The sequence below is a fragment of the Mustela nivalis genome (genome assembly GCF_964662115.1).
Source record: "Mustela nivalis genome assembly, chromosome: 10".
Lineage (NCBI taxonomy): Eukaryota > Metazoa > Chordata > Mammalia > Carnivora > Mustelidae > Mustela > Mustela nivalis.
The window spans coordinates 55,606,229-55,630,937 of NC_139029.1; the positions used below are offsets into that span (position 1 = coordinate 55,606,229).

Sequence of the window (24,709 nt, forward strand, 5' to 3'; positions counted from 1 at the left end):
AACTTATTTCTGTACAAGAACAGATTTGAACAGCATCATAGTGGGCAAAATCACTATTGTTAGTTAAAATGAAAGGCAATCAGAGTTGAGGGCATTATTATGTGTTTTACTGACTTGCCAATTATTCCGCCCTTTCCCCAAATGCATGCAAAACAGTGACAAAAGATAATATCCTCAACATTCAGTGAGGAAAGGGAGTTTCTCTCAAACACACTAGAAAAAGAAAATATGAGTAACCAATTAAATGATAAAATCTTTAAAAAATTGAGCATAAGAGAAACAGAGACTCTAGTAGTACGTATATAAATTCCTACGGAAATCTATTTTGGGTCACCTTATGTGAGCTGGGGAGAAAATGTTACCACGCAGTTGTTATCAATTAACAGTAAATACTCTTTTGTGTCTGGCAAATCATGAGACCTTCTATTTAGAGTAAAGCTTGGTATTTTGCCCTATTAAATGGCTCCCTTACAACACTCTTAATGTGTTATTTATCTGAAAATCACTAGCTCGTCCCTTACTGTAAGACTACCTTTCCTTTCTATAGAGTCTACTTTTACCCAAGATTATAGTGTTGAAATAAAATGAGAATTGACTCCCTGTATTTCCATTAGAGGATATGATGGCAACAAGTACCAGGTCTGTTTTCTTGCCACCTTCTCAGAATCATGCCAGGAATTCTCACTAGTTTTTTGATGTCTTCATCAAGAAATAAAATCAATAAGCAATGCTTACAGGTATAACTAACACTTAAATCATCAGGAAATGGGGTTTACAATCTGATTATATAGCTAACTATAAATTTAAAAAAAGGAACTTCCCTCACACCCTCATTCTTCTGAGGTCTGTTCTGAGCTCTGTCACATGAACTGATAACTTTTCAAAGTTGCAACAGACCCTTTTCTGAGCTGAGTGATTAACCTGTCTTCTGTGTCTCTGTAACTCCTGGAAAATTCTAAGAGAACAAAATCAAACTGGTAATGATGCATGTGAGCCCTCTCTCTACTACTCTGTACTCCCTCCCAGCATCAGTATAAACTCCTTGAGAACAAGAACTGCTGCACCATACATTATTTCTAGATCTTCAATAGCCACTATCAATATGCAGGCATAAGTGCTTAATAAAGTGCTCAATTAATAATGAAGGAAAAATTCATTGGTCAAATATGAAGCAAGATTATTAAATAGCTTATTTTGCTATTATGAATGTTGTGTTTTTCATAATGTTTGTTTCTGAAGTAGAGAGAGAAAGGAAGAGGCAATCAGGTATCACTTTTTTTTTTTTAGTCTTTATTAATTTTTTATTTTTTATAAACATATATCACTTTTTAATTCACTTTGTCTAAGTCAGATTAATTTCTCTGTGAATCAACTCATTGTTGGTCAAGGTCACAAAGACTTCTCAAAATTTTTGCCAGACATATCCCTAAGGCAGAATCAATTGTATGATTGTCTCAGATTATTGATCACCTTGCCTGCCTTCGGTTTTTCTCTTTATAATGCCAGTAAAGTAGGCAGAGTCTTGTAGGAGACCTTTAGATTCTCCTTGCATGCATTCCTACTGAGTTCTTGATTCTCTTCACTAGAGCAATTAGAGGTAAAGCAAACCATTCCAGTCTGTTTATTTTTCTTGCTTTTTCTCTCTTTCTTTTAAGGTGTAAATGACCTGTACATTTTATCCCAACTAACCTAATTGCTGAATGCTTTTGGCTTTCTCATATGCAATAGATTGGTCCCTCTGAAATCTCCCTATAACCACGACTTCCTACTCAGTAGAGTATTGCCCCATTTATCAAATATCTTTGGGGAATGTAGGTTTATACACAAACTATTTTTCCAAAATAATATCATAATTTATTCTTTTATATATCAAAGTATTTTATTTTAATCATTCTGGTTAGAAATTGTTCCAAGAATGTTTCATATTGCATTATGTTCTTTAAATTGGTATAATTAATGCAACTTAACCTTTCCAGGTTGACTTGAGGTCATCATGGGCTGTCTAACTGAAATTTTTCATTAGGTGTAGCTGCTTACCTCTACACATGATAAGAATGATAGACATGAAGAATTCTTTTATTAACTTTGTAGTTTTCCCCATCTCCCCTTCTATTATCAGACATCATTATAATTTATTCATACTTAAACTTTGCCTATTTTGAGTAGCCCCTGTTTTTTCCCTGTAATAAATAACAGTTGAGCAGTATATAAAGAACACAAATATTCTGAACTAGGCTTATAGCACATGTTGCAGATATATTAAAATCATAAATAAGGAACTTTATTCCTGACCACTACAATTCAGTTTCAGGAAGTTGATACTATCTGAAACTTGACTGAAGGTAATTAAGAACAAATGCAATTTACAATGCTCCATGTAAAAATGCTGCATAGTCAATCCTGAGTGTGCACTAAACTCAGAATTCCAGAAAGGTGGGATTGTTTGTATTTGACCTAGAGAGTATGTATGGAACAAATGCAACATAGAGTGCTTTGTTACAAATCCTACACTGCCAATCTTGGGTAGCTAGGACTTATACCTCAAAGTAGTTTAAATCCTAGTTTTGATGGAGGCAGCTTAACAGAGGTAAGATTTGATAGTATTTGGGATAAGGTTGGACTGGTTTCAAATCCTGGCTAGCCTCTGAGGCTCAGTTTTTCCATTAGTTAAATGGGAGTAATAAACCACTTTAAAAAACTGTTTCGAGGATGAAATAAAGCAAAGTACTTATAACATTTTCTCAATAAATTCCATTTTTTTCTGCTCCTAAATCTAATCCAGTTTACTAGATATACAAATAGCCTGCCTGTTTTCTCAAAATTGAAAGAAAATTATAAAAATCAGTGTCACAATGAAAATAAATATTAGATGAAAACATCAAAATCTCATAAATGTATTTCCTCCTTTATTTTAGACAAGAAATAACATTTTGTTTTTGTCTTTTATCAGCATATGACACATATCACAGAATGAACCATTTGGACAGATGATATCTGTGAAATCAGAAAATAAGCTTATCAACCTGCACTATCCACAACTATTATCATGTGTACTGATTCATACAAAAGTTATAAGTAATAAACATAAATTTGAATGCATTTGAAAGAGCACTAACTCATTCAAAATTTGATATTTGTAGGAAGTCTTTTATATTATGTTTGATTAGAAAGAGATACTTTTAAATCTTAAGCCTCTGTACTAAATTCAAGTATTTCTTTCCATATTTCTAAAATATTTTAGTTCATTGTCTCAAATATTGATGTGAAAATATAATCAGATCCAATTTAATAAACACTTGCTGAGTTTTCATTGTTTTCCTTAGTCTGATCAAGGTACTGTCAGGAATATCAAGAAATTGAATGTCAGCTGATGAATCTCATTCTCCAACTCCATCCTCTTTTCAGATCACTTTCTTATACAATGCCAATCATTTAACCTATCAGAACCACCAATCAATTAATATTCTGACATATCGTTCCAACCTTGCCTTGTTTGCTTGTCTTTTTTCTTTTGCCCTTTTTGCATGGCTTGAATCCTGTGGTAACTCATCACATGATACCCTTGATACCCTTTCCCTTTTCATATCCATCTGTTTGCTCAGTGAAATGATAAACCTGGCTGAATCCAAAGGATTTTATTCAGCTGAATAAAAGGATCTGGAAAAACCACTCAAACACATTGACTGATGTCACTTAAATTTGTGATCAAAAATCTGAAGTGAAGACTTAACACACTTCCCCAATGTCATGTTACATTTCCTTAGTCCATTGAGTTTCATCTTCTGGTGATAATTTCATTTGTTCTCCTCTGCCTTCAAACTCCTACCATGCCTTCTCTCCCATCTTTGTGGCTACTGATTCTACTCTACTAAAAAAATTAAAGCTCTCAGATGATAACTCCCCCAGACACTTACCATCATAGTTACCCATCTATAAGCCTCTGCACCCACAGTCTCTGACTCCTGCCTGTTAGCACAGATGAAATATTCCTGTTCTTCTCTGAGGCCAGTCTCTCCACTGAATAATCACCCTCTCCTTCCTACCCATAGATACCATTTCAGCAATTCTCCTTGTTTTCTATTACATCATTAAGATTTACTTTTCTGCTTGTTGACCCTAATTAGTATACACCCATGCTGTTATTTTTTTCATTCTAAAGAAAGCTTCTTGTCTCTTATTCCCTGAATATCCCCCTCCCCCTTGTAGCCAAAGTCTATGTGGGAATGTCTATATTCTCTATCTACAGTTTCTTTCCCATCATCTTCTCTTAGACCATTCCAGTCTTCAAGCCCACTACTCCTCCAAAATCATTCCAGTCAGGGACACCCTGATCTTCTTATTATTAAATCCACAGTCAGTTTTTGGCCATCATTTCATTTGACCTATCAGCATAATTTCAAACAACTGATCACTTCTTCCTGCTTGACACATTCACTTCATTTGGCTTTTAGGAGTCAATACTCACTTATTTTTTGACCCATCTGTCTGATTGACTTTGTTCAGTCTTGTATGCTGATTCTTCCTATCCTCATTTTGGAGTCCTCCATGCCTCAGTTCTTGGTTCTCTTTTCTTCACTCTTACATAATTAGTGTTCACATTTTGTCCCATGGTTTAAATACTATCTATATAATAATGACTCCCCAATATTTTGACCTGCAGTCCAGACCTATCTCCTAAACTCTAGGTTCATAAACAAATACCTACCTGACATGCCCTCTTAGAAGTCTAACAGACATCTCAAATTATACAAGTCCAAAAGTGAACTCTTTATCTTCTCTTCAATACCTATTTCACATACTGCTTTTTCCATCTAAATTAAGGAGAACCCCTTCATTCAAGTTGCTTGGGCCAAAAAGCTGAGTCATCCTTGATTCTCTTTTTTCTTTCATACTCCAGATCTAATCTATCAGGAAATCCTATTGGTCTTACATTCAAAATACATCCAGCTCCCTTTCACTTATCATTCCTTCCACTGCTCTCAGTGGAAAGCCACCATCAACTCTTTTCATATTTTACTTACAGAAACCTCCAGTTGGCTTTCCTCCTAGAAAGGCCACCCTACTCAAGGACCAGAATGATTCTCTTAAACTATAAATCAGACCAAATTACCCTTATGTCCTTCGGTGTTTCTATATTTCATTTAGAGTAAGAACCAAAGTCCTTGCAATGGCTTGAGAAGCCCTATATGTGTAGCTACTCTCATCTTACCCCCCATATCCACACCCCTGTTATCTCTCTGACTTAACTTTTTGCTACCTTTCTCTTCTTTGCTATATTTTAACCATTCTGGTCTCCTTACTTATTTCTAGAATACACTAGGCATACTCAGGCCTCGTAGCATCTTCACTATCTATTCCTTGTGCCTGGAATATTCTGACCTTCCACTCTCAGACATCCAGACATCTGTATCTTATCTCTTTCACCTTGTTTAAGTCCTTGTTCAAATGCCATCTTCCTAATCAATAATGAGGCTTACCCTAATCACCCTAGTTAACTTAAAAATTCCCAGGTGTTTCTGATCCTTCTTCATTCTGCTCTTAAATCTTTTCCCATAGCATTCCTTATTGCTAAGATACTATATAATTTTATATATTTACATTAATTTTCTCCATGTTTTATTGTACAAATTCTTTTGCTAGAATAAAAGCTCTGCAAATGAAGAGAATGTATCCATTTTTTACATGCCATGTCCCCAATGTTTAGTACAGTTCCTAACAGAGTAGGTACTCAAATATTTGTCAAATATATGAATGGCCCTTTTCTCTCGAGGACATTATAATCACAATTAGTGAGTCAAATATCAGAAAACTATATATAATAAAATGGTAAAGCAGTGACAACTCAACTTGCAAAGAAGTACCATGTCTCACTTCTTAGTGATATTTAATTTCAGACATAGTGTACTCTAAAATACTAGGTATTAAGAGGAGAGAGTGACATGGACTAAAATAGTTGAATAAATTTTCATGCAAATGATAGAATTTATATGTGTTTTTTATCAATATTTATATTGAGGATTTAGGTGAGGGAGTGAATGAGGACAGGTAAAAAATATAACATTAAATAAATATATTCAGAAAATAAGTTAAAAATGGTTTATATGTTATAAAAATGTCACATTCCAGCTTGGCTTTCATTTATGACCATAAGGATCAATGTTGCTATTGTTATTGTTAGGCTCTATGTTTGATAATGACAAAATTGTTTGCTTCGCTTCAACTCTGTACTTATCTATTGCATGGGAAAAACATTTGAATTCATTCTTTAATATCAACTTAAAACCAACTTAAAGTCTAACCCAAAATTTTAATGACAATTTAGTTTTGTTTTATTTTGACACCAATAATCTTTTTTATAACTAAATAAGGTTGAAATCTATATTATATTTATAGGCTTAAGATCATTCTGTGAAAAGGTAGTAATCTGCATTAATAATAGATAAGATAGTCCAAATAAAAACAACCAGATATTCTAAATTTAGCTGTGATTTTTCAATTTCTCCCATGCTAAGCAGGAAAGATCCATATTTGATTGTTTTGGGAATTCTCTTTCCCTTCTTCTGCACACCCTCTGCAAGAATGACAGAGATTTGTAATGATCAAATGGAGGAAACAAGAAAGAGAACAAGAATGAATAATCCACAAAGTGGATAAATTCTTGAATAATTGAAAGTTGAGCAGGAACTTATTTAATCTAACTTCTTTTAAAAAAAAGAAAACAATCAGATAAAGTAGTCAATCGTATCTTTTTTACTTCAAGTTATTAATATTCTGTTAATGCAACTTTGATTGGTTCCATTACACTAAAAGTTTTGTTTCTGTTTTAAGTTCCAGGATACAGAAATGTCATTTCTTATTTGAAGGTATTTCTGTGAACATATTCAAGATGGTCTTGTGATATGGTTACTGAAGTAAACATATTGTGAAAATATTACCATAGTGTCTTCATTGAGCAAGTAAACATTTATTGGTATCATCAACTTTTTATGAATAGAACTTAGTCTATTTTAAAAATCTAAATACACCATTTTGACTATACTTTGCCATGTAATTATATAATTATATATATAGCACTGTCATTGGTTTTTCAGCCAAGGTTTGAATCTAGTTTTTTTTTTTTAGTTTTAATTTTTATTTTTTATAAACATATAATATATTTTTATCCCCAGGGGTACAAGTCTGTGAATCGCCAGGTTTACACACTTCACAGCACTCACCTTAGTACATACCCTCCCCAATGTACATAACCCCACCCCTTTCTCCCAACCCCCCTCCCCCCAGCAGCCCTCAGTTTGTTTTGTGAGATTAAGAGTCACTTATGGTTTGTCTCCCTCCCAATCCCATCTTGTTTCATTTATTCTTCTCCTACCCCCTTAACCCCCCATGTTGCATCACCACTTCCTCATATCAGGGAGATCATATGAGAGTTGTCTTTCTCTGATTGACTTATTTTGCTAAGCATGATACCCTCTAGTTCCATCCACGTCGTCGCAAATGGCAAGATTTCATTTCTTTTGATGGCTGCATAGTATTCCATTGTGTATATATACCACACCTTCTTTATCCATTCATCTGTTGAAGGATATCAAGGTTCTTTCCATAGTCTGGCTTTTGTAGACATTGCTGCTATAAACATTCGGGTGCACGTGCCCCTTCAGATCACTCCGTTTGTATCTTTAGGGTAAATACCCAATAGTGCAATTGCTGGGTCATAGTGTAGTTCTATTTTCAACATTTTGAGGAACCTCCATGCTGTTTTCCAGAGTGGTTGCACCAGCTTGCATTCCCACCAACAGTGTAGGAGGGTTCCCCTTTCTCCACATCCTCACCAGCATCTGTCATTTCCTGACTTGTTAATTTTAGCCATTCTGACTGGTGTGAGGTGATATCTCATTATGGTTTTGATTTGTATTTCCCTGATGCCGAGTGATATGGAGCACTTTTTCATGTGTCTGTGGGCCATCTGGATGCCTTCTTTGCAAAAATGTCTGTTCATGTCTTCTGCCCATTTCTTGTGAATCTAGTCTTTTAAAATCTAAAATCTAAATACACCATTTTGACTATACTTTGTCATGTAATTATATATTTATATATATATAGCACAGTTCTCATTGGTTTTTCAGCCAAGATTTGAATCTAGTCTAAATATAATGAGCTTAAACCTTCAGGGAGTTGGGAAAGTAAACTCTTAATACCCTTGGAAGAGAGTTCCTCACAGGCTGTGTTAGAAAGTTTATGTGTTGTCTCAACTGAAAACCAGGGAATAGAACTTGAATTGTAATGGTCTACAAATGCTTGACCTCCTCATTTCCTAGAGTTATCACAAGTAAAAATGGTTGAAATAGGTATATTGTTAAAGTGGAGGATACGTATCCCTCTATTTCTGGATGAATGCATTTGAAAATCAAAACAAAGTTCGTGGTAGAAAATTGTGTGTGTGTGTGTGTGTGTGTGTGTGTGTTAGTTACAAACATAAACTTTTTTTTAAAATAGAAAACATTGTGTTTCAGAGGACCAGACAGATCAGCCACAAAGACTTGTTAATAAAGGTGTGGATTCTATAACCAAATCTATCTTAATTTTAATAGGAAGGAACATAATGAAATAAAAAAGAATAAAAGATGTAGTGTTAAAAAATTGAATTAATCCCTTCCTATATCCATTCTCATCTATAAACACCTTTAGGTATTTATATGTTACCTAATCTTTGTTAATGTATGGTTCTTCATCCATAAAATTAAAACAATATTGCCTAATATATCTTCCTCATAAGATTATTAAGAAAATTAAATTATTTTATACTGTGGCATATTAATACATGAATTTTATCCAATATATATTAGGTACTTTCAAGTGCCAGACATGATACTAATTGCTTTACCTTTCTACCATCTAATACGCAGATCAACCCTGTGAATTAGACAAGAAATGAATATGTGATGCTCAAATATTATATCACATGAGATTATAGGGCTAGTTAAGTAACAGCACTGAGATACAGTCATGCTTCCAATCTGTGCATTTAACTCTTTGCTAAACTACCTCTTCATGTTTAGATTGAACTATGAGTTAAAGATATGCTCTAGAACTTTTCCTAAACCTTATGGCCCATATAATAGTACATATAGTAAAGTTCCCCTGAAAAAGTTTTAGAGCATTTATCTCAAAGATATGTTAATTAGATATTAGAATAGTCATTAAGCATACTAATTCCTATTTATTTGCTTTGTTCTCTTAGGTGGATAAATTTTATAGATGTAGTACCTTAAGCCAGGTCATTTGGGTATTTGGTTCCTTTCTTGACTGAGACAATCTACTTCTATTTACTGCAGCCCTTGACTAGCACTGGAGTTAAGCGGGGCCATTCCCCTGCACCCTCAAAAAGTCACATATAACTTTATACTCTCCCAAAACTTAACTACTAATGGCCTACTGTTGACTAGAAGCCTTATCAAAAACACACAGCTGATTAACACATATTTTGTGTGTTAAATATATTAATACTGTATTCTTACAACTACATAGGTGAGAGAAAAGAAATGTTAAGAAAGAAAATACATTTATGGTACTGCATATATCTATTGAAAAAAATCCATAGATAAGGGGACATTTGCAGTTCAAATCCGTGCTGTTCAAGGGTCAACTGTATTTCTAATAATTATAGATAACATTTATGAAGCACTTTGTGCCAATTACTTAATCTGCTTTGTCTCCCTGTTCTTTTCACAACTCTCTTTGAAACCATTTGTATAATCACCAATTTTCAGAGTAGGAAACTGAGACATTGAACATTTAAATGACTTGCATTAGATTACCAAGCCAGTAAGTGTGAAGTTGGGATTCCACCTTAATTCAATAGAATCTTCTTTGAAAAACTTTAAGTTGGAACTGCAAACAACTAATAAAAGTTTTTTTAAACAAGTAATTTAGTAGTATTTTCACCACAACAGGGAATTCCATTTTCAGTAGAAGATAAAGAATTACAGTGTTTTTCTTAAAATCATTTTTAAATTTGCTTCTATTTCTATGTCTTGGTTTACACATAATTTAAGGAAAATTTATCCCAAGGCAAGCACCTGTAGAGATAAGACACCAGGTTCTCCAGTATGCAATGAGCACAAATTGGTGACCAAACAGCAAAAGCTAAAGGGTAAATGAAGTCTTATTCCCCGCTTAGTTGTTGATATCCAAAGTAAATATAAATACTAAAGGAAAATGTTGAGGACATCTCAAGGATTGAATTATTGACTTCTTTGCCATTTTGTTAAAGTCTAGTTAATGAAGGTATCTTTAGGTATTATGGTCTTTCTAAAAAAGAAAATTGGCTTTTCCCATTCAATTTGTAGGGAGAAAAAGCATGAGAAACATCCCCATGTAATCTTTTATATCTATCATTTGCAGTAGGTAAGTGACCCACCTTGGTTTGACCATCCTCCTACTGCTTCACTGCACTTCAAGGTTTTGTGGACATGGTTGTCTAGGTCAATGGGAGGGTTTTCTTTCTTGTGTATCTATCATTAAAACATTCCACAGAAACCTACTGCAAAATGTTCCTTATCTTTTTGTCAAATATGAAGCAGTGAATAAGACTAGTACCTTATGGAAATTTTTTACACCCTTAATAATCATTTCAAAAATTTAGAGCACATAGTACTGCAGGCATATAAGAATAGCTTCATATTTCTGCCTTCTCTTCTTTTTTAGGGCCCACTGTATTGATTCACTTATATCAGTTGGAATATCCTCCACATCTTTTATTTCTCTGACCTTCACATTTATTGGGCTAGGTTTGTGGCTTGCTGATTTCTAGTTTTGTAGAAAGACCTATGGTTTTCTATCACATAGCCTACAGCAAAACTTTGACAGCAGATGAGCAGTTCTCCAAGGGCGCTGAGCCAGACTGGTTATCTCAGACACTCCAGAGAGGACCCAAGATGAGCTGCTCACCTCTTCACTCTTTCAGGCAGATGCAGAACAACACTCTATGCAGCCAACAAGGAAGACTTGCATAAAATTTGTTAGAGACCCACAGTAATTTGGGAATCTGTTGGTTTTTTTGTGATATATCCTTAGATATTTCTCACACATATGTTTCAATCTTCCCATCTTATAAAATAAAAGAAAAAAATTATTTTCTGATTTCTTTATATCTGATATCCCCTTCCCCTAGTAGCAGCACTTACTGACCAAATACTTATTTTTATTGCTTTAAATTTGTATAGAGCCAAGATCCATCTCATGCCAAATATACAATTGTCTTCAATTTTATATCCAATTTCTTATTACTGTGATAAAATACTATTTAAATTAAAATTTATTTTAAAGTGTATATTTAAAGTGTATATATCATGTAACACTAATATATTATTACATTATTATGCTTAATTAAATGATTATCCTAAAGGTTTATTGATATCTATACTGTGTTCATAGTTTTGATTAATTGTTCTTAATATTAGAACTATAGTTTAAAGAGTTTTTGCTGGGACATTTTCATGTGCTTTTTTTTTTTCTTTAAATTTTAGGTGTACAAGAATTTCCAGAAAACATTAAGTGTTGTAAGTGTTTAACAATTATTGAAGCCAGTGTCAATCCTATTTCTAAGTGAGTATGAGTGTTTATATTTTACTTGTATTTATGTTTCCATTGGATAATAATGTACACAGATAAAGGAACTTCACATAATAAATGAATTTTAAATGATTCATTTAAAATTCAATTTAATAGAATGATGAGGAAAATAATCAAAATAGTTTAATAAAAGATGATTAAAAGCACTGCTGAATAATGATGAAGGCCTAATTGGCACAGGATTGCATTACTTTGAAGTAATCTATGTCATCACCTTTGGTTCTCAGGCAACATTCCATGAAAGAGCATTGAAATGAAAGAAACTGTTATTAGTTATGATCACGGTGGAAAATTAACATCAAGGATCTAATGAAAGTTCAAGAGAGTACAAGAGTTTGAGATATTGATAAGTGCATGAAAATAGCTGATCATGTAATTCTAGCTGAAAAATGAATTATGACCAGTAAAAGAGACTATCTGTGTTCAGAAAAGAGCAAAAACACAGTTCTATGAGGAAAACAGAATCGCGACTTGGATGGTAAAGATGCTATGATCAGAAATGGGGCATTTGTGGCTTATGATCTGTTAGTAGAGAAATGGCATGGGAAGATGAGACCCAACATGAATCAATCAATGTTGGTAAATTATGGTTATGTCATAGGCATAGTGTGCACTGTGCAATCAAATAGGTCAAGAAAAAACAGAGTGAATGGCAAAGTCATGAATTTGTAAGTTAAATTTACTTAACAATAGCAGTGAACATAAAACCTGGAAGGACAGTAGCAGCAATATCTGGGAGAGGCTGAAGCAAATCAGTGGTATTGGGATGCAGATAATGAGGCTCAGTAAGACTGACATTATAATTATACAAAAACTGACAGTAGGATTTGAGAAAAAACTTAGGTCATCGGTTTATATTAAATTGGGGAGACTGGGAGAAACTGAAGCCCACTGGAAAGGCATTTAATGAGTAGTGTCTTTTAGAAGAACAAAGGAAGTTTATCAAAGGGAATTTGAAGGGAAATTTTTTCATCAACATAGTTGAGAAGAGGGAGTAATGAGGATGGTTTCTTTAAGGGTCATGAGAAGAGGCTGTAGGTGAGACTAGGAACAGATTATAAAAGGAGATAAAAGTTTAGATGGAGGTCTTTAGAGTGAATTGTTTGTAAAATAACGTATGGCCTTTGGTAGAAAGTGTGGAACATCAAGAAATAAAATGTGTTTGAAAGGGAACAAATTTTCTACCTCAAAAGTAGATTATTGAAGAGAAAAAAAAATTGTGAAAAGAATTTTCCAAAACTCTTAATCTAGAATGCAGTCCTCTCAACAAATAGACATTGCTAGCTTTTCACATAAAGACCACAGCTATATGCTTGACTGAAGTCATAATCCAGGACAGATAATGAATTCTTTTTCAAAACTATAGTTTTAGTGGCTGTATCTCTAAACTCCTTCCATATTTTGGCTTTTTAAAAGATGAATATGACTTGTTTCATTAAAAAATGTCTAACATTAAAAGCATTAAGTAGTTTGGGAATTCATAAAAAATTACAAAAAGTCAATTTAAGTTGTATACTAATTTTAAAGGGTTTTTAAGATATAATTCGTATATAGTAAAATTTACCTTTTACCTATATGGCTTAGTGAATTTTGACAAATGTATACAGTTGTGTACCACAACTATAATAAGATAGAGACTATTTCCATCTCCCCAAAAAGTTCCCTCAGCTCAATCATCCATTTCTCTAATTTCTATGATTTTGGCTTTTCCAAATGTCATATAAATAATATCATCCTGTTGTGTCCAACTTCTTTCACTTAACACAGTGATTTTGAGATTTATCCACATTGGTTGAAGAAGTGGTATTACATTCCTTTTTATTTCTAGGTAATATTCCATTGTATAGAAATACTATAAGTTATTTATCTATTCATCAGTTGATAGACATTTAGGATGTTTGTGTCAGCATATTTTTTTTAATTTATTTCTTTCAACGTAACAGTATTCATTGTTTTTGCACCACACCCAGTGCTCCATGTAATCTGTGCCCTCTCTTAATGCCCACCACCTGGTTCCCCCAACCTCCCACCCCCCGCCCCTTCAAAACCCCCAGATTGTTTTTCAGAGTCCATAGTCTCTCATGGTTCACTTCCCCTTCCAATTTCCCTTAACTCCCTTCTCCTCTCTAACTCCCCTGTCCTCCATGATATTTGTTATGCTCCACAAATAAGTGAAACCATATGATAATTGACTCTCTCTGCTTGACTGATATCACTCAGCATAATCTCTTCCAGTCCCGTCCATGTTGCTACAAAAGTTGGGTATTCATCCTTTTGATAGAGGCATAATACTCCATAGTGTATACGGACCACATCTTCCTTATCCATTTGTCCGTTGAAGGGCATCTTGGTTTTTTCCACAGTTTGGCGACCGTGGCCATTGCTGCTCTAAACATTGGGGTACAGATGGCCCTTCTTTTCACTCCATCTGTACCTTTGGGGTAAATACCCAGTAGTGCAATTGCAGGGTCATAGGGAAGCTCTATTTTTAATTTCTTGAGGAATCTCCACACTGTTTTCCAAAGTGGCTGTACCAACTTGCATTCCCAACAGTGTAAGAGAATTCCCCTTTCTCCATATCCTCTCCAACACATGTTGTTTCCTGTCTTGCTAATTTTGGCCATTCTAACTGGTGTAAGGTGGTATCTCAATATGGTTTTAATTTGAATCTCCCTGATGGCTAGTGATGATAAACATTTTTTCATGTGTCTGATAGCCATTTGTATGTCTTCATTGGAGAAGTGTCTGTTCATATCTTCTGCCCATTTTTTTTTATACGATTGTCTGTTTTGTGTGTGTTGAGTTTGAGGAGTTCTTTATAGATCCTGGATATCAACCTTTTGTCTGTACTGTCATTTGCAAATACCTTCTCCCATTCCGTGGGTTACCTCTTTGTTTTGTTGACTATTTCCTTTGCTGTGCAGAAGCTTTTGATCTTGATGAAGTCCTAAAAGTTCATCTTCGCTTTTGTTTCCTTTGCCTTTGGAGACATATCTTGAAAAAAGTTGCTGTGGCTGATATTGAAGAGGTTACTGCCTATGTTCTCCTCTAGGATTCTGATGGATTCCTATCTCACATTGAGGTCTTTTATCCATTTTGAGTTTATCTTTGTGTATGGTGTAAGAGAATGGTCAAGTTTCATTCTTCTACATATAGCTGTCCAGTTTTCCCAGCACCATTTATTGAAGAGATTGTCTTTTTTCCACTGTATATTTTTTCCTGTTTTGTCGAAGATTATTTGACCATAGAGTTGAGGGTGCATATCTGGGCTCTCTACTCTGTTCCACTGGTCTATGTGTCTCTTTTTATGCCAGTACCATGCTGTCTTGATGATCACAGCTTTGTAATAAAGCTTGAAATCAGGTAACATGATGCCCCCAGTTTTATTTTTGTTTTTCAACATTTCTTTATCAATTCGAGGTCTTTTCTGATTCCATACAATTTTTTGGATTATTTGCTCCAGCTCTTTGAAAAATACTAGTGGAATTTTTATCAGAATGGCATTAAAAGTATAGATTGCTCTAGGCAGTATAGACATTTTAACAATGTTTATTCTTCCAATCCAAGAGCATGGAATGGTCTTTCATCTTTTTGTGCCTTCTTCAATTTCTTTCATGAGTGTTCTGTAGTTCCTCGAGTACAGTTAGTTCCTTTACCTCTTTGGTTAGGTTTATTCCCAGGTATCTTATGGTTCTTGGTGCTATAGTAAAAGGAATCGATTCTCTAATTTCCCTTTCTGTATTTTCATTGTTAGTGTATAAGAAAGCCACTGATTTCTGTACATTGACTTTGTATCCTGCCACGTTGCTGAATTGCTGTATGAGTTCTAGTAGTTTGGGGGTGGAGTCTTTTGGGTTTTCCATATAAAGAATCATGTCATCTGCGAAGAGAGAGAGTTTGACTTCTTCATTGCCAATTTGGATACCTTTTATTTCTCTTTGTTTTCTGATTGCTGTTTCTAGGACTTCTAACACTATGTTGAACAAGAGTGGTGAGAGTGGACATCCTTGTCATGTTCCTGATCTCAAAGGGAAGGCTGAAAGCTTTTTCCCATTCAGGATGATATTTGCTGTGGGTCTTTCATAGACAGATTTTATGAAGTTCAGGAATATTCCCTCTATCCCTATACTTAGAAATGTTTTATTCAGGAACGGATGCTGGATTTTGTCAAATGCTTTTTCTGCATCAATTGAGAGGACCATGTGGTTCTTCTCTCTTCTCTTATTAATTTGTTCTATCACATTGATCAGCATATGTTTTCTATTGGGTAAAACCTTAGGAGTGGTATACTGGGTAGTACAGTGTGTATATGTCTAACCCTATAAGAAATTTCCAAACCCTATTCAAAAACAGCTGTCCCATTGTCTTTCCCATCAGAAATTTATTAGAGTTTCTGTTGTTCCTCATCTTTGTCAGATTTTGGTATTATCAGGGGACCTGGGTGGTTCAGTTGGTTCAGGGTCTACCTTCGACTCAGGTTGTGATCCTGAGATCCTGAGATTGAGCCCCAAGTCTGGCTCCCTGTTCATTGGGAAGTCTACTTCTCCTACTCCCTCTGTTGTTCCCCTTGCTTGTGCTCTCTGTCAAATGAATAAATAAATTCTTAAAAAAGAAAAAAAGAATTTGGTGCTATCAGGTTTTTATTGTTGTTGTTGTTGTTTTCTATTTTCACCCACACTAACAGATGTTGTACCTCATTGTGGCATTTTACTGTGGTTTTAATTTACATCTTTAATATCCAGGTAACGTGTTTTCATTATCATGTATTTATTTACAATTTTTATTGCATTTTTAGTAAATGTTCAAGTCTCGTTTTCATTTTTTTTAAATTAATTTTATTTATTTTAGAGTGTACACCCAGAGGGAGGGGCAAAAGGAGAGGGAGGGTCTCAAGCAAACTCCATGCTCAACAAGGAGCCTGACACAGGGTTCATCTCATGACTCCACGATCATGACCTGAAAGCAAACTAAGACTCAGATGCCTAACCAGCTTCACCACCCAGGTGCCCCCATCTCTTGTTCATTTTTATTATTTTACCTTATTATTTTTGAATTATAAGAGTTTTAGGAATGCCTGGGTGGCTCAGTTGGTTAAGCCTCTACCTTCAGCTCAGATCATGATCCCGGGGTCCTGGGATCAAGTGAATTGAGCCCCCAACTGGGCTCCCTGATCGGTGGGGGAATCTGCTTCTCCTTTCCCCTCTGTCCCTCCTCCCTGTTTGTGTTCTCTCACAAATAAATAAATAATCTTTAAAAAAATTCTTTATATATTCTGGCTAAATGTCCTTTATTTGTATGCAAATAATTACTCCTATTCTCTGACTTATCTTCTATTTTTAAAACAGTGACTTCCAAGAGGAAGATTTTAATTTTGTTGAAGAGCTATTCATAAATTATTATATTGGTTTATGCTTCTTCTTCCTGTATAAGTGATCTTTGCTAAATTCATAGTCTTAAAGATTTTTCTCTATGCTTTCCTCTGGAACTTAGGCTTTACACTTAGGTCTATGATCTATTTAAAGCTAATTTTTAGAGGTGCCTAGGTGGCTCAGTCTCTTGAGCATCAGGTTCTTGATTTCAGCTCAGGTAATGATCTCAGGGTGGTAGGTTCAAGCCCTGCATCAGTCTCAGTCCTCAGCCTAGAGTAAACTGGTTCTTCTCTTCTCTGCCTCTCCCCCTGGCTTGTTTGCTAGCTTGTTTATTTGCATTTGGCTATCCATTTATACCATTACCTTTTGTTGAAAAAATTATCCTTTCTTCATAAAATTACCTGAGTATTATTTTATGTAAATCAATTGATCACAAGTGTTTGGATCTATTTCTGAATTGCCCATTTTGTACATTAATCTATATGCCTGTTCTTATATTAGTTCCATACTGTCTACTATTACTATATTACTATAGCTTTATGGTAATTCATACAATCAAGAAGTGTGAGTCCTTGCACTTTATTCTTCTTTATCAAAATTACCTGGGCTATCTATACCTTTTGCTTTTTCATATAAATTTTATAATCAGCTTGATAATATCTACAAAAATAATAAATCATTCTGGAATTTTAATAGCAATTATATTGAATCTATAAATCAATTTGAGCACAATTAACATCTCAAAAATATTGAATAGTCCTATTCCTGAGAATAGTATATCTCTATAGTTACTTGGATATTTTAAAATTTCTTTTATCAGGGTGTCTGTGTGGCTCTGTAGGTTAGACATCTGCCTTCAGCTTGGGTCGTGATCCTGGGGTCCTGGGTTTGCGCCTCAGGTCAGGCTTTCTGTTCCACCTCTCTGCTAGGTGGGGAGCCTGCTTCTCCCTCTTCCCCTGCCTGCTGCTCTGCCTTACTTATGCTCTCTGTCAACTAAATAAGTAGAAATCTTTAAAAAATAATAGTTATAATAAAAATTTTAAAATAAAATTTCTTTTATCAATGCCTTGTAGATTTGAACATATGAATCTTTTATATGATTCAAATTATTCCAAATATTTCATTTTTTTGTGCAATTGCAAAAGATTGTTCCATTATTCAATTGTTTATTGTCAGTATATAGAAATATAACCAGTTTTTCTTTATGGACTCTATATTCTGCAATCTCACTAAATTCACTAATTTTAGTAGATTTTTTTAGATTTGGGGTGATTTCCTATGTAGACTATCATGTCACCTCTGAATGTCAACAGGTTTGGGGTTTTTTTTTTTTTCATCATTTCAATCTGTGTGTCTTTTATTTATTTCCTTTTCTTTCTTTATTGTCTTGGATAGGACCTCCTGTACAATGCTGAATAGAAGAGGTTAAAAGAGACATTGCCTTTTTCCCAACTTAGGGAGAAAGCACTGAATCTTTCACCATTACATATGATTGTTACTTGTTGTTTTTTCAGTTGTTTTTCAGAATATACTTTCAATTTAACTGAGATTATTGGCAGATTCATTTAGTTGCTATTATACAGTTGAGAGCCCAGCTTTTTGGTGCCTCCTAGCTCAAGGCCACACTTGGATCCTAGAGGTTGGTACAGTTCCCAGCCTTGTTGACTTCTCCATAAGCAGTTCACAATGTGGCAGCTTTCTTCTTTAATGTCAGCAGCTGAGTAGAGTTAATATTCTAGTAAGACAGTATTGTGTAATATAGTTATGAGAGTGACATCTCATATTTTCCATACTCCATTGATTAGAAGTAAATCAGAAGTCTTTTCACACTTAAAGGAAAATCATACAAGGTCATGAACATCAGGAAGTGAGAGTCATAGAGGCCACCTTGGAATCTATCCACCATGTCTTTGATATCTGGTTTGCTGAAACTTTTATTATTAATTTGACATATTGAATTTTGTCAAAGCTCTTTTTTTCCCCAAACATCTAGTGACGTGATGATATGCTGTTTGTTTGTTTTTCTTTTTCAGTATAATGATATGGTGAATAACACTGAATGTTTTTTTCATGTTAATCCAAATTTGCATTCCAGGAATAAACACTACTTGATCAAGAAGTATTACTTTTTAAAATAAATTAATGGCTATTATTTTTTAATAAATTAATTAATGATATGCTAATATTTTGTAAAGGATTTTCCTGTCTATATTCATGAAGCATACTAGTCTGAAATTTCTTTTCTTGTAATTTCTTTGCCTGGTTTTGGTAACAAAATAAAACTAATCTCATAGAAATAGTTGGGAGACATTCCCTTCTATTTTCTATAAGAGTTTGTATAGAATTGGAATTATTTTCTCCTTAAGTATGGGTAGAATTTGCCAATGCAGCCCTCAAGCCTGGACTTCTCTTGAAAGTTTTTAATTCAATTTCCATAATAACAGAAGGGTTATTCGAATTAACTTTTTTCTTGAGTGAACTTTGATAGCTGTCATTTTCAAGAATTTGTACACTTCATAATTTTCAAATGTTCTGGCATCAAATTTTTTTTATAGTGTTCTTTTATCAACCCTTTAACATCTGTGTGTTCTCCAATGGTGCTCTCTCTTTCATTCCTAGCATCCACAATTTGTGTCTATTTTCTTTTTTTTTTTCTTTTTTTTTTTTGCTTGATCAGTCTGACTAGAGATTTGTCAATTTAATTGCTCTTTTCAAAAAAACCATATTTGTGTTTCATTTTTTTTTTTGCTTTTCTCTTCATTTTCTTTGACTTAAGAGGTCTACAAAGTAGTCTACAAAGACAAAATAAGTCTTCATGACTTACTACTTTGTAGACTTCTATATAATAGATATAGTGCTGAGTATTATCATCTTAGCTTTAGTTTTAGATGTGAACTTTATTGTAGTCTGAATGCCTTAACTAAGTCATTAGTGAAAATTATCATAATAAAATTGAAAACAACTACTTAATGAGAAAAGCATGAGCCAGCATTTACTGAGAGCCTATCTTGTCTCAGACTTTGAGATGCATTATCTCATTTTCATCTTTACGACAACCTCATAAAGTAGGTAAACATTATCTACATACCCTTTTACAGATAGAAACACATGAAGATAGCATTGAAATTCCTGAGATCCATTCACCAATTCTGAAAAAAACATTTGATTTTGATTTAAATTAAAAGATACATTTTGAAAATATGAGACATTTTAAGGCATAATAATAATGACATTGCTAATAAATTATGGCACACCCACTGGATGGATACAAAGATTATATATAGGGTAACCATATGTCTCCATTTGCTCAAGTCATCCCAGTTTAAACCTCTTGATGTGACATGATTAATAATAGCTCATTGTTAATTCTCAAAAATGTCCTAGTTTGAATGATAGATAATGTAGTCACTCTGATTATACAGCAAAATTGAAAGATAATTACAAAGTAAAGGGGTAAAACATGATACAATTTTGCAGTGATGTTAAAACATTTAATTGGAAGCCAGATTTAAAATACATGAGATGGTAATGAGAGTTGTGTTAAGAAAGTAGAATTATGAGCAATATTTTTCTTTTCTCTTTTTATTCCAAATATTCTATAATATTATTAATTTTATAATTTATACATTTAAAATTTGTAGAGTTTGTCATTACTATGGGAAAAATAATCATTTAATCACTAAAGAAACTCTGGAAGTGGATAATAGTATCATTTTACAAATAAGGAAATTGAGTCTTGCGAAGATTTATAAAGGTCAGAGATAACTGTTGAAAGAACTATAATTCAAACCCAGGTCTTCTAACATCAATGCCTGTATGCTCAATCACTACAATATATGGGTGTCTGTTGTATTATATTTTCTTTGTGTAGTTTGAATATACCTTTTGACTTCAAGTGATTAATAAAATGAATGTGTTTCTTTAGTGAATTATTTGCCAATATACATAAAGAACTTCTTCTTTGAATTCTTTATTAGATCAGTCAAATGTGGAAAGCCATCAGTTACTTTTCCTTTCTTTTAAGATTTTATGTATTTATTTGACAGAAAGACAACAAGAGAGCACAAAGAAGGGGAACAGTAGAGGGAGAGGGAGAAATAGGCTTCCCACTGAACAGGGAGTGTGATGATGTAGGGCTCATTCCCAGGACCCTGGGATCACGACCAACTGGTGCCCAAGGTAGATGCCCAATCATCTGAACCACTCAGGAGCCTTACCAATTACTTTTGGATAGTAAAATCATTTCCTTATTGAGAACTCCTTAACTTACTGTAAAATGTTGGATTTCACTGGAGAACTTGGAGGAGGATAACCTGTGATTGTCATCTTCATCAAGTTTATCTAGCTTACTAGATAGTTAGATAGCTACTAGATAGGTGGATCTTCCTCACTACTCCTTGTAAATTCCTCTAGAAATGGTAATATTGATAAGTGGGGCCATTTTCTTTATTAGAAGCTACAAAATTGTACCATAAAGTTAAAAATAAATGAAATGATTTTCTTTTGCATACTTACTAAATTTATTTTTTAAATAATGTGTTTTAGACTATAGTGCTAGCTCATTGAGGACATTCTTAAAACTCATTGTCTTCGGGGTGGGATTATGGACATTGGGGAGGGTATGTGCTTGGGTGAGTGCTGTGAAGTGTGTAAACCTAGTGATTCACAGACCTGTACCCCTGGGGATAAAAATATATGTTTATAAAAAATAAAAAATTAATTAAAATAAAAGTTAGGACTGAAAAAAAAAAACTCATTGTCTTCAAACAATTTATAATTTATCCCTGGAATAAAAAATACCTAACACTTGTATAAAGCAATTGGTTTCAGTGTTTGGTATAAGCAGTTTGATATAAAAGAATTGGTAAAATTTTGCTAAATCTGTGAGTAGAATTCTGTAGATAAAGTGAGAAAGAAGATACTAATTTTGAATATAAGTACAGAGTAACTATTCAATAATTTCCTGTTGAAGTGAATTGAAATAAAAATATACATAGTATTAAATAAAACATATTGCATAAATAAGCACTTTAATTCTACATCTTTTTTTTTTAAATAAGAAAAGTTTGATATAAAATGTCAACACATCTTTGTTTATTACCAGACTGAAAAAACTATCTTACTTTGCATTCTGGTTTTTCATATAACTTATTTTTAGCAGTCCAATTTTACAATTGGAGCCTGTACAGTGTGGCCAATTCTTAAATTCTTAAAGTGTTCTATACAAGAAACCAGATTTCCTTGTAGCATAAGAAAAAGCCTTTGCCTGAGAAGCAGCAATAAACAAATATATTTTTGATCAAAGAAGTAGTATTATATAATACCATTTACTGTACATACATATGCAGAATAGTAGACTAAGGGAAGCTGGACTAGTTCCAACTGTCCTTAAAACTAGGAAATTGGCATTTTAAAGCTTTTTTTATGTATTAATAGCTACCACATTAAAGTAAATTATTAGATCAAAGGTTTTAACATTCTTGTCATTTTACATGTATTAATCTTCTTTTTTAAAATTCATAAATGATACCTTCTTTCCAATGAGTATAAGAACCATAAGGACGTTAGGGTAAGATAGTAATTAAATGTATATTGAAATCTGTTGGACATCTGGACCATTATCATAAAAATTGTTATACTCTCAGGATATGAACTAATATATTTCAACAAAAGATAACTTAGAGAAAAACAACAATCTCTCATAGAATTGTTTTTAATTCTGTAGGATAAAATTCAAACCTTGGAGTTAAGCTTTTAGTACCCTCTAAACCCTGTCCTCTAAACCCTGTCCCCTACCGATATCCTCAAATCTTAATGCCCAACACTGTGGTACAGAAAGTATTTTTCTCCAGAACTCATCTTCTCTTACTCTCTTAAGGTGAATTCTCACCTCTACATTATTCCTCTGCCTTCTTTCTCTTTTTCTATTTTCATGAATCCTACCTCAGTTTAAAGGAAATTTGTGAAAACAACTTCTATGAAGCCATAAAAAACAATCTAACTTCAAAAAACAAACTGGAACAAGATATTTGCAACAAATAATCAATAGAAGAGTACCCTAACAGTGTGTAAAGAATTCGTACAAAGTAAAGAAATATTAATTGTGTTTAGTTTGGATTCCTCAGAAGTGGGTGTTTAGAAAGAATGTAAGCACTAGATTTAGGATATGGTCTCAAGGATATGGTCTCAAGAAATTCTTATCAAGGGTGTGTTATCCAACTATTTATTAGTATGGACAACTGGACCTTAATCTCACTGGGGAACTCTGGGAAACAGTATAAAACATGTATCAAAGTGGTGGCACACATAATGGGTGAAGGAGCTGAAGTATTTATAATCTTGCTTAGTCGTTAGTTGAGGGCTGTTCCTGAGGGACATTAATTTCTTATGATGAGGGCTATAAGTTAAGTAATCTTTATACACCAGGACATATGTTTAAAAATATTTACAGAAACAACATTTATAATAAAATAAAAACATCTGTAATGTTCATTAAAAGGAGAATAATAAATTGTGGTATAGTCATACAGTGGAATACTATGATGATCAGTCATTGACATCAAAATGGGTGAATTTCACAATTCAATACTAACTTGTAAGTTTCAGGAAAATATTCATTGTGTGACTTGATTTATATAATATTTTAAAACATGCAAAAACCACACATTCCTTTAGGGATTGAAGTAGGTGGAGTATAGTAAAACTAAAAAACAGAATAATTAACATCATTCAGGCATTTGAGGAACAAATAGGATAAGGCGGTTAGGGAAGGGCATTCAAAGGTTCTTTCAAGGTACTGCTTGTGAGATACACATGTACTCTTTTAGATATATAACTTTTCATAACAAAAGATTGGGCATAGGAAGAGAAACCACAGTATCCCAGAAGAAGGAGGTGGGGAAATAGGAAAAAGGTGTACCAGAAACCAAGACAGAGAGAACATTGGTGACAACTGTTACTAGGCAGTGCTGGATACAAAATGAAATGGAGTTAATGGAATTGGGACTTAAGGGGTCATTGGAGGCTTTGGTGAGTGCAGTTTCAGTAATAGAGTTGGGATAGATGCCAGAAAACAATGGCTTGAGGAGTAATGAAGAGCAGTGGGTATAGGCAAGTCTTTAAATAATTTTGTCAGTAAACTCAAGGAGGGAGGTAGGCTGTAATTTGAGATGAAGACAAATTTGAACATTATTTAGGGGTATTTTGTAAAAGAACATAGTAGTGTCTAGACCACTGATAAAGGCATTTAAAAATGTTTAAATTATAGGAAAATTTTAAATATTCTAATAAGTCTCCAGGAAAATTGAGTTAAATCTTTTTGGTGAAAAATATTTAAATATTTCAAATAATTGTTTCATCCAGCTTGTAAATTTTCACAAAGGATATTTCTTTCAACTCTTTTAATGACTCAAAGCATTTCGGGTTCTGTGTAGTCAGAGTTTCAATGTTCGTGGTCATTTTTGTGGAAAATTAATTGAACAAATTTGAATTGCAGTTTACATGAATTATCACTTAGGGGGTCAGAATACTTATCCCTTCCTCTTGGGTAGTTTTAGTCATCATTGCAAAAAGTATAGAAACACGTTAATGATTTCATGAAAGAGTAAGTAGATATCCTTGCCTGACTATAAATATGAATATTCTGTTGAGAAAGAATATTAAATTTAAAATTACAAAACATGGCATACAACTTGAAATTTCTACAAAAA

General features: G+C 33.6%; 1 protein-coding gene across 4 annotated transcripts in view; it reads left to right on the forward strand.

The window, feature by feature from the left end:
* LRRC7 (leucine rich repeat containing 7) overlaps positions 1 to 24,709 on the forward strand; it is a 708,443-nt gene that overhangs the window by 421,712 nt on the left and 262,022 nt on the right. For all 4 annotated transcript variants that reach the window (XM_082688811.1, XM_082688814.1, XM_082688812.1 and 1 more), the window contains one exon: positions 11,526 to 11,604. In XM_082688811.1, coding sequence (XP_082544937.1) covers positions 11,526 to 11,604 — 79 coding nt within the window. The remainder of the gene's footprint in view (positions 1 to 11,525; positions 11,605 to 24,709) is intronic.